General features: G+C 36.6%; 1 protein-coding gene and 1 long non-coding RNA gene across 3 annotated transcripts in view; one reads left to right on the forward strand and one right to left on the reverse strand.

The window, feature by feature from the left end:
- The window catches only part of appa (amyloid beta (A4) precursor protein a), a 45,993-nt gene extending 37,066 nt beyond the window's left edge, over positions 1 to 8,927 (forward strand). For both annotated transcript variants that reach the window (XM_016456837.1, XM_016456838.1), the window contains 5 exons: positions 5,151 to 5,345; positions 6,635 to 6,688; positions 7,297 to 7,379; positions 7,589 to 7,735; positions 7,859 to 8,927. In XM_016456837.1, coding sequence (XP_016312323.1) covers positions 5,151 to 5,345; positions 6,635 to 6,688; positions 7,297 to 7,379; positions 7,589 to 7,735; positions 7,859 to 7,960 — 581 coding nt within the window. In that variant the 3' untranslated portion in view covers positions 7,961 to 8,927. The remainder of the gene's footprint in view (positions 1 to 5,150; positions 5,346 to 6,634; positions 6,689 to 7,296; positions 7,380 to 7,588; positions 7,736 to 7,858) is intronic.
- LOC107665810 (uncharacterized) lies at positions 8,617 to 10,052 on the reverse strand. Its single transcript, XR_001631601.1, has 3 exons — positions 9,816 to 10,052; positions 9,041 to 9,044; positions 8,617 to 8,627 (listed from the first exon to the last, which is right to left on the reverse strand). It is a non-coding gene; the product is annotated as an uncharacterized LOC107665810 (long non-coding RNA).
- Between the last annotated feature and the right edge of the window lie 435 nt (positions 10,053 to 10,487).

Genomic DNA, 10,487 nt, shown 5'->3' on the forward strand with positions numbered 1-10,487 from the left:
CCCCAGGAGGTTAAAGTTATAAGTTCCCAGAAAAAATAATACTCAAGTAAAGTACAGATACTCAAAAAGTGTACTTAAGTACAATACTCAAGTAAATGTACTTAGTTACTGTCCGCCTCTGCGTACAGGTCTGAAAAACTGAAACTAAAATTAAAACCTAATAAAAAAAACATTTTCATTAATTGAAATAAACATTAACTGAAATCAAATATATTATATAAAACATTTCCCATTTTAATTTAGTTTAACTTGATGTTCTAAAATTATTAAAACTAAAACTGAAATCGTAAAATAAAATAAAAACTATATAGACGTTTGCATAATAGGACTAGGTGTTATAATCCCAAAATTCAGCACCATTTAGCCGCACCATAGAACATATTCTCTTCACTGTGAGCAGAACACAGCGAGATGCAGCAATTGTTATGCTCTGAATTTGGTTCAGCAAGAATTCAGGATCCTGGCCTAATCCATGTCTGTGGTACTTGCCTCAATACCCAATAATCAGTCGTGAATTTACAATTGCTTTATGCGTGACTGGGGAACAATCAAAAAAGGACTAGTATGGTAAGATGGATAGATGAAGATGGTACAATTCTTCGCTGCAGTCATTGGGTGGGGATTCTTGACGTTTTGATGATATGTAATGCTGCACATGATGTGTACTTCTCTTTCATGGATGTTGCCAGTGAGACACATTATCTGATGTCTATCAGATCCCAGTTTCTGTGTGAACTTTAGCCTGGGTGAAAGATGGCAATGGCAATGGCAATTTTATTTATATAGCACTATTTACTACAACCAGAGTTAACCAATGTGCTTTACAACAGAATAACTAAAAACAGCAATAACACAATGAAAAATTAAAAATAAAAACAGTAAAACCACGAACAAGGAGAGAAAAAGGAAAAGAAAAACATCATAACATGCAGCAAAAACATAGGACAAGGATAAAGAGTGCTTCAACCAGAGTTAAAAGCCTTATCGAACAGATGGGTTTTTAATTTAGACTTAAAAATAGCCACAGATGAAGCCATTCTAATAAAAATGGACAGATCATTCCAGAGTCTTGGCGCAATTGTAGCAAAAGCGCGATCACCCCTGCACTTCCGCCTCGTCTTGGGGATAAACAAGTCTCTGGTTAGAGGACCAGAGAGATCTGGTTACATTAGGGCCTTTCGCACCGCTTTAGTTCCAGAACTAAATGTACAGTACTAAAGTACTGGGACGATTTTGAGACAGCGACGTTATTTGTGCGCGGCGTTCAACAACGGAAACAAAGAAGAGCAACGTTAACAACAGGAGGATGGAGGACGCTGTGATCGGAGCTGTGTTTTTGTTGTGTCTCGCGGGTTTCACAATAATGGACATGGAAAATTATGGTACTATGAAAAGTTTCCCGCGGTGCGAAAGGCCCTATTGTGCTCAATCAATAAGTCAGAGATATATGATGGAGCCATACCATTTAGTGACTTATAGACAATAAGTAAAAATTTTAAATCTACTCTCTAACGCACAGGCAGCGAGTGTAAAGACTGTAAAACCGGAGTAATATGATCCCGTTTATGAATCCCGGTCAAAAGTCTAGCTGCCGCATTCTGAACCAATTGTAATCGGGATAAAGCTGTTTGACTAATCGCAGCATAAAGTGAGTTACACTAATCTAATCTAGAGGTAATAAAAGCATGAATCACGTTCTCAAAGTTTTTAAAAGAAAGAAAAGTCTTCGCTTTAGACAGAAGCCGCAACTGAAAAAAGGATGATTTGACCACAGAATTTATCTGCCTATCAAACTTCAGATGTTCATCAAATACCACACCCAAATTTTTCACATATTGCTTAACACATGATGATAACCCACCAAGATTTGGATTGGGAGCAGTCAAAGAATCTGATGGTTTAAAAACAATAATTTCTGTGTTTTCCTCATTGAAATTCAGAAAGTTTAGTGACAACCATGCCTTTACATCTGTCAAACAGGCCAGGAGAGCATCCAGTCCATCCGAATTCCGTTTTATTGGCAGATAAACTTCGTCAGCATAACAATGGAATGACAGCCCATATTTTCTGAAAATGGAACCAAGTGGAAGCATATATAAAGAAAAAAGTATGGGAGCCAAAATGGATCCTTGGGGAACCCCACAGGTTAATACAGCATTACTAGAAGTACGATCTCCTATCTTAACTGAAAAAGTTCTATTGGTAAGATAAGATTTAAACCACTCCAATGCACTGCCTGTAATACCTGCACAGTGTTCCATTCGATCAATAAGGACAGCATGATCAACAGTATCAAATGCGGTAGTGAGATCTAAAAGCACAAGAACAACGTAGTTGCCTGAGTCACATGTTAAGAGTATATCATTAAAAACCTTCAACAATGCAGTCTCAGTAGAGTGATATTTTATGAAACCAGACTGAAAAACCTCAAAGATCATATTATCAGCTAGAGAAGTTTGCAATTGTTCAAGAACAGTTTTCTCCAGAATTTTTGTAATGAATGACAAATTGGAAATGGGCCTAAAATTTGCTAAAACGGAGGGATCCATGCCCTGTTTTTTAAGCAGAGGACGAACAGTTGCATGTTTTATTAGCTCAGGAATAGTAACCGTTTCTAAGCAGCGATTTATCAGAGTCAAAAGATATGGACCCACCACGTCCAGAACTTGTTTAAGAAAATATGGAGGAATCACATCAGTTGGAGAGCCAGATGGTTTAAGATTATCCACTAATTATATAAAATAGTTTTCGGTAATAGGAGTAAAAGGACTTAAAACAGCAGTGCAACTAGGGGGAGTCGAAGGGTCAGACAGAACAGGATTTATCCCCATTCTTATATCATGTATCTTATTTACAAAAAAGCTTCAGAAAATCTTCACATGATAGCAAAGACACTTCTGTAGAAGAGAAAATGGAAGGATTGATAGTGGCATTGATAATGTTAAAAAGAGTTTTTGGCTTATGACAGTTCTTATTTATAATTTCAGTGAAATACCTTGATTTCGCTGTTTTTACAGCGAAAGGCAAAAGATGCCTTTTGTTGAGGTGATTTTGCCAATGACCTTTGTATGGTGTTTCCACCAATGCAACACATCATTAGATGTGTACCCCAGCCTCATTGGGTGTTTCGGCCCTTTATCACAAGACACCCTTCACAGCCAGTGGCTGCTTCTTTGAGCGGTAGTGGCCAGTTCCCTGACTATCCTTTGCTGGGTCTGCCTTCAGCAGCCTTATACTGGAACCAGCCACAAAGCCCCTGCTGCCCACTTCCACCGGGTATACTTTCACTGTCCAGCCCCGCTCCTCTGCCTCAGCTGCCAAGTTGGCATATCGTAGCTTCTTCCTTTCAAAGGCCTCGTTAATGGCCTATTCCCAAGGGACTGTCAGTTCGACTATTATGATGATCCTACTGGAGTTGGGCCAGAGATCCAGGTCTGGGCACAGATTGGTGACTGCAATTTCGAATGGGAAAGAGTCTGTGGATTAAGTCGACTCACATTCCCAGTCCCTAGCTATATTCAGCTGGTCTGCGTCAGGGGACAGGCACTTAGCCTGCTTTTTCTCCCCTTCCTTAACAAAGGACTGCGTTTTTGGTAAGGTATTCTTGGCATTTTGGAGGATGGCGTTTGTTGACACTCTCTTGGTCTCTATTGCTGCCGCCAAGCACTTCAGTACTTGATTGTGGCATCATGTGTACCTTCCCTGTGTCAGGCTGGTCTTACAACCCACCAGGATATGTCTGAGGTTTGCCGGGGCTGCACACAGGTGGCAGGCTGGGTCTTGTCCACACCATACCTGCAAGTTTGTTGGAGAGGGCAGCACATCATATGTGGCTCTCATGATAAAACTTAGCCTGTTGGTTTCCATGCTCCACAGCTCACTCCAAGTGATTTTACACCGTTCTATACCTTCCCACCTCATCCAGCGGCCTTGTTGGGCTTGGGAGACTGCTCTAACGCATCTAGTTGCTTCCTCCTGCCGGCATAACTCCTCCACCACCAGGTGTCGCTGTTCCTTTGCTGTTGCCTTTTGCCATTTAGGTGTTATTATTCCCAACCCAAGTCCTCCTCTACCATATTGGACTTGCCCCACAATATCCCGGTGTCTGAGGGCTGACTTTGCATCAGCAACTGCTGTAACTGGGTTCCATTTCCTCCCTTTGCCCCACAATATCCCGGTGTCTGAGGGCTGCCTTTGCATCAGCAACTGCTGTAACTGGATTCCATTTCCTCCCTGTCGCCAATGTTGGAGCAGCATCTCTTACACAGGGATCGCGGGATTCTTTAAGCATCATCTCAAGCCTCGTTTTGGCGCATTTGTACTCCTCCACAAGGCTTGAAATAGGCAGAAAGAGAGCTCCATTGCTGTACAGCCCTATGCTGCTAAGGCATCTTGGTAGCCCAATCCATTTCCTCAATTGTATACTCACCAGTCTCTCCAGATGCTTGGCATGAGACCTATATATCAAAAATAAAAACTACTAAAAATGACAAAAAAAACACAAAAAAATCTACTAGAATTTTAATTTAATGAAAAGTGTACAAATAAAAACTGATACTCAGTGATACTGAAATAACAAAAAAAAAAAAATATATATATATATTTATTGTGAATAACAAATAATTATATAAAATATTGCAATAAAAAGAATGTATTTTTTGACAAAACATTACACTTTTCCTACTAAATTGCTGAAAAACCTAGTTCTCATTATTGTAATGAGAAAAATACTAAAATATTAAACTGTAAATTACCTATATATCATTTAAGTATTTGTAGTACTATATTTACTGTATGCAGGTTTAAATAAAAATTGTTGTGTTAGTCTTTTACTGTAAGACTGAATCTAATGAGAAGTCTTATAATAATAATAATGTTTATTATTATTAATTATTGTTGTTGTTATTTTTTTATATATAATATAAATATAATTTATATTTATATAATATATAATAAAATAACAAGAAAACACAAAACTCAAATTCATATATAAAAATAAAATAAATTAAAAATTATAATTAAAATAAGTCTTTATTGTGGTGTTTAGATAAATGTCTATAATAACACATTCAAAGTTGTGATTATTGTTTATTTCCACGCATTATTGAGGCCTGTTTTCTGATGTTGTGTTGAATGTCTGTGTGTGTCAGAGCTGTTGCAGCGCGAGCAGCAGGAAATGTCCGCACAGCTGGCGAACCTGCAGAGCGATTTGCGGGTGAGTTACGGTAATGATGCCCTGATGCCCGACAGCACCGGCAGCCTGGACCTGCTGCCTGTTGAAGACACGCAGGGATTCGGCTTCATCCACCCCGAGAGCTTCAACCAGCCCAACACACAGAACCAGGGTATATACACACACATACTGGTCTCCAAGTTTTATGGGGAAATTCCATAGACATAATACTGTACCTATACTGTATACCCCTCACACAAAACTTTCTGCTAATTTAAATTTCCAAAAAACTTCATTCTGTATGATTTATAAGCTTGTTTCCTCATGGGGATCAAAAAAAAAAAAAGTCCCTATACTGTCAGGAATAGCAGGAACACACACACTCACACACATACACCCCGGGAGCTTCAACCAGCCCAACACACAGAACCAGGGTATACACACATACAAACACACACGTATCCCAGCAGCCTCGGCTGCCTCATGAGCGCCTGAGCCAGGTCAGCGCAGTGAGCGCCATATGGAAGCAGATCTGACATCCGCCGTCAGGAACACAGACCTGCTGAAAATCACCAGCACTCCATTAACATGCTGCACACTAAAGCACTCGTCACTCGAACTGTTACTATTATTTAAATACTGTACAGTATTTATTCATATTGTTTTTTTCGTTATGTTCTTATTTTTATTTTTATGTATTTTTTTTAGCTATTTCTAAATATCTAGTTTTCGAAGTTTTTTAGGTATTTCTATTTAGCTTTAATGTATTGTTTTAATTCAAGTTTTTTTCTTTTGTAAGTTTTTCATCTAATTTTTATATTTATATTATCATTTACATTTATATTAGAATTTTTATATTTTATTTTATTTCAGGTTTATTTCAATTAACAAAAACTATTTTTAATAGTTTTAGTTAACAAAATAACAGCAGTTACTGAATAAAACACTGAGTATTACAGTGTTATTTTTCAGGTTTATTTCCATAAAAAAAATTAAATAGTTTTACTTAAAAAAATAATAACAGTGTCTTTGTTTTTATTATTTTTTAATTATTTATTTAGGTTTTATTTCAATTTAAAAACATTAAGAGCTTTAATTAATAAAATATGTTTCTATATAAAACACTGAGTATTAAAGTATTATTTTTCAGTTTTATTTCCATTAAAAAATTATAGTTTTAGTTAAAATAACAACAGTTACTGAATAAAACACTGGATATTAAAGTATTGTTTTTTAATTAACCAAAAAGGAATTAGTTTCAGTTTTACATGGCAATAACAATACTGTGACTGAACAAAACACTGAGTGTTAAAAGTGCAAGTGTTTCGTGTCTTCTCTTCCTTATCAGTCATTTTGCATATGAAGTTAGCAGACACCTTCCTTCAGTGTATAATCTAGTTGATATGGTTTTGATGTGAATATGAAGTGAATCAGTAGCTGATGTCTCGTGTCTCTCTGCAGTTGAGCCGGTCGATGCGCGACCCATTCCAGACCGAGGCCTGCCGACACGACCAGGTACATGTGATCAGATATGCATTCTGGGGTATTATAGTTCAATAAAACTAAAACCATAAACATTTCCATTACTTTAAATGAAATAAATTATAACTGAAAATAAATATTTAAAAAATAATAATAATTCAGCTTGTTGCCAAAGCAACATTTCTCATTTTAATGTAGTTTAATTTGATTCTTTAAAAACCTAAAACTAAAATAAAAATGAATAAAAACTATATAAACGTAAAAAAATTACAAAAACAAGAACATCAATGTTCATCAAGATTAATCTGATTTGACAGTATTCTGATTATTATACAGACCACAAGAAACTCATTTGGTGTTGTTGTTGATGAGCATTTTTGATGGTCGTTGTGAAAGAGTCCCAGTTAAAAGTTTGTGTAAAGTAGTAATAAATTAAATTATCTCCCCAGCAAAAAATATGCATGTGTAGATTGGCTGACATAAACATCATATTCAGAATATGGCTGCAACCTGAATATAGAGCTCAAACAGAAATCGATGTACATGTAAACAGTCAATTCCAGCTGCACAAGCTCGATTGCATCGTCACTAAAATGTGTCCGAACCGATATTTAATATCTGTCTCTGTGGTTGTTGTTCAGTGTCTGGACTGAAGCCTGATGATGTTCCTGAGTTGCAGATGGAAGCTGAAGAAAGACACAGTGAAGTTTACCATCAGAAACTGGTACCTACACATAGAAACACTTCATACACCCACTTAAAATGAACTTAATTAAAAATAAATATTTATGTTTCGGCATGCATACACTTCCACGGCTGTACCCGTGTTGCCCGTTGTATTACATGATGCCGTTGTCATGGCAACACATCCCTGATGAGAGTTCAGCCTGTGTGACTGTAATTTCATGTTTGTCTTTTGTTTCTGGTGTTCAGGTTTTCTTCGCGGAGGACGTCAGCTCCAATAAGGGAGCTATTATTGGCCTGATGGTCGGAGGTGTTGTCATAGCAACCATCATCGTCATCACCCTGGTGATGCTGAGGAAGAAGCAGTACACGTCCATCCACCATGGAATCATTGAGGTCAGTGAGTGCACTCGTGTGTGTGTTTGTTCATTCATCATGATTTGTCTCATGAAGGATGAACTTGAATCAAATGAGCCGATATAGTGATTCATTTGAAATCCGAATGATTTTGACCCTCAGGTGGACGCTGCTGTGACCCCGGAGGAACGTCACCTGTCTAAGATGCAGCAGAATGGCTATGAAAACCCAACATACAAGTTCTTCGAGCAGATTCACAACTGATGGTGTGAGGATAACTCACCTCCCCGTACCTCCTCCTTATCTGCAGATGATGCAGGAGACACCAGCCCAGCCCAGCCTAACCAACCCGGTTAATGACCCACCGCTCATTAACATCATGCTTCCTATTGGCTAGTTTACATGTCAATCAAACATCACCTCCCATTGGCTTGACGAAGATTAACTTTGTCAGTTTCAAATAGTTGAAGATGCAATTTCAAACTGAATGCACAAAAGATTCGATTCAATTTGGTTCAAAAGATTGAGATTCAATACAAATTGAACGCATAATTAAAATTTAGTTTTAAATTCACTACAGATATTTCAATTATGAGCTCCCATTGGCTGAACAGTAGTTTAATGCTGTTGGGGTCAGTTTCAAGTTCAAGTATGAAGTCGATCATGTCAAATTCAATCCATAGTTCTGAATTCACTCCAGATTTTTCAACTATGCATTCCCATTGGCTAGACAAAATTCAGTTTCAAATTGAATGCACAATTGAGATTCTATTCAAATTCAAATCACAAATCAAACTCATAATTCACACATAATTCAAATTTTGTTTTCAATTCACTGCAGATTTTTCAACTCTAACCTTGCATTGGCTGGACGAACAAGAACATGGTCAGATTAATGCTGTTAGGCTCAATCTTGAGTTTCAGTTTCAAACTGAATGCACAATTCAAATTCCATTCAAATTCAAATCACAAATATATTTCAAATTCATATCACAAATCAAAGTGAATCCATAATTCGAATTCAATTCACAAATCAAATTGAACGCCAAATTCAAATGTGCCTAAATCAAAATCTGATTAATGCTGATAGGGTTGATTTCAAGTTCAGTTCAGTTTAAATTGAACATTTGAAGTTTGAAAATTCAGTTTAAAATTGTATTTACATCAAATTCACTCCAAATTTTTCAACTATGACTTTTGGCTATTGGCTAGATGACCATGAACATAATAAGATGAATGATGTTGGGTTCAGTTTCAAATTGAATGCAGAATTCAAATTCAGATTGCGAAATTAGATTGAATACATAATTTAAATTTAGTTTAAAATTAACTCCAGGTTTCAACTCAGCTCAAATTAATGCTGTTTAAGTCAGTGTCAAGTTAAATTTTGTCTAAATTGAAAATTCAGTTTGAAAATTCAATGCACAGAAATTCTGAATTCACTATGACTAAATTCATCTATGACCTCCCATTGACTGGATAAACTTGAACTTGAGTTTAATGCTGTTTAATGCAGTTTAAATAGAAAACTTTGAAAATTCGGTTTTAATTAAATGCACATTTCTGAATTCACTCCAGATGTTTAACTATTGAAATCAGTTTCACCTGTAGTCCCTAAACTGGCTGAATCTGATCTGTCGACTGACTATATTCCTCCATTACAGAACCATTGGTCCAGGTTCTGGTTTAGGCTGAACCGGTTCTGTATTCAGGGCTGGTGAGTTACGGTCGTGTCGCTGCAACGTCTGCTCTCACACTACTAACCTAGTGAAACACTGGGATATCTGAAGGGTGAACGTCCGAGACTTCATCCCGTCAGACTTATCTCCTCCCTTCCTCTTCATTGCACACTGACTGCAGCTGTGCTGTGTTTGGTGAAGCATTAAACCGGTCAGAGATTATTCTAGTAATCAGTGTCCTTCGGAATGAGATCGTCAAATTCTTTGATTGTTTCTGGTTTGTTTTTCAAAAAATAATAGTAATAAAAATAATTGCAAAAAAAAAAAGAAATGTGCCCCTTTTTTTTAGTTTTGTCAATATTGAAATAATGCAAAAAAAAAAAAAAAAAAAAAAGCACTGTGGCAATACCATAGTACAGCGATGGTTAGGGCAAGCATACGCAGTTTTATGTTCTTAGGTCACTCCATGTCTGCAGATGTAGAAAGTGTTTTTCTCCACTTCATCTCTCAAGCGCTGACGCTTGTCTTGTCTCAGTTTTCGCTCCGCTGCAGTGCTGATCTGCAGATACAGATGCAGTGATGAGATTCTGAGAGATTCATCTCACTGCAAAATCAAAAGAAAAAGATTTTTAACAGGCAATAATTTAAAAAAAATTTTTTGCATTGCATCATTTTGCATCATTAATGTAATGCAGAAAACATTTTATAATGTTTTTATAATTTTTTGTTTAATAATTTTTTATTCTTGCTGCATTACAGTAATGAGAATTTGGGGTTAAATGTGCTTAATTTACATACAAATAATATAAATTTTAGCAGGGTTAAACAGTAACTTGTGAAAATATGATTTGAGTTGCACAAAAAATGACTCCGTTGGCTTCTGCTTTGAAAGAACTTAAACTCGATGAAATTCTTTTATTTCAATATCTTCTTGTTTTTTGTTTGTTTTTTATCAGACTGAGATCCAGCGGTGGCTGTTGATGTACATTTACTGTCTTTAATGTTTTCGTCCTATGCATTTCAGAGATTTATTCACTCCTTCTTTATATTTAATTTTGATTCTCCATTGAACTTGTGGTCGTACGTGTTTTTTAAGTGGTTGTTCGGGGCGG

This window comes from Sinocyclocheilus anshuiensis, unplaced genomic scaffold (assembly GCF_001515605.1).
Source record: "Sinocyclocheilus anshuiensis isolate Anshui unplaced genomic scaffold, SAMN03320099.WGS_v1.1 scaffold856, whole genome shotgun sequence".
Classification (NCBI taxonomy): Eukaryota; Metazoa; Chordata; class Actinopteri; order Cypriniformes; family Cyprinidae; genus Sinocyclocheilus; species Sinocyclocheilus anshuiensis.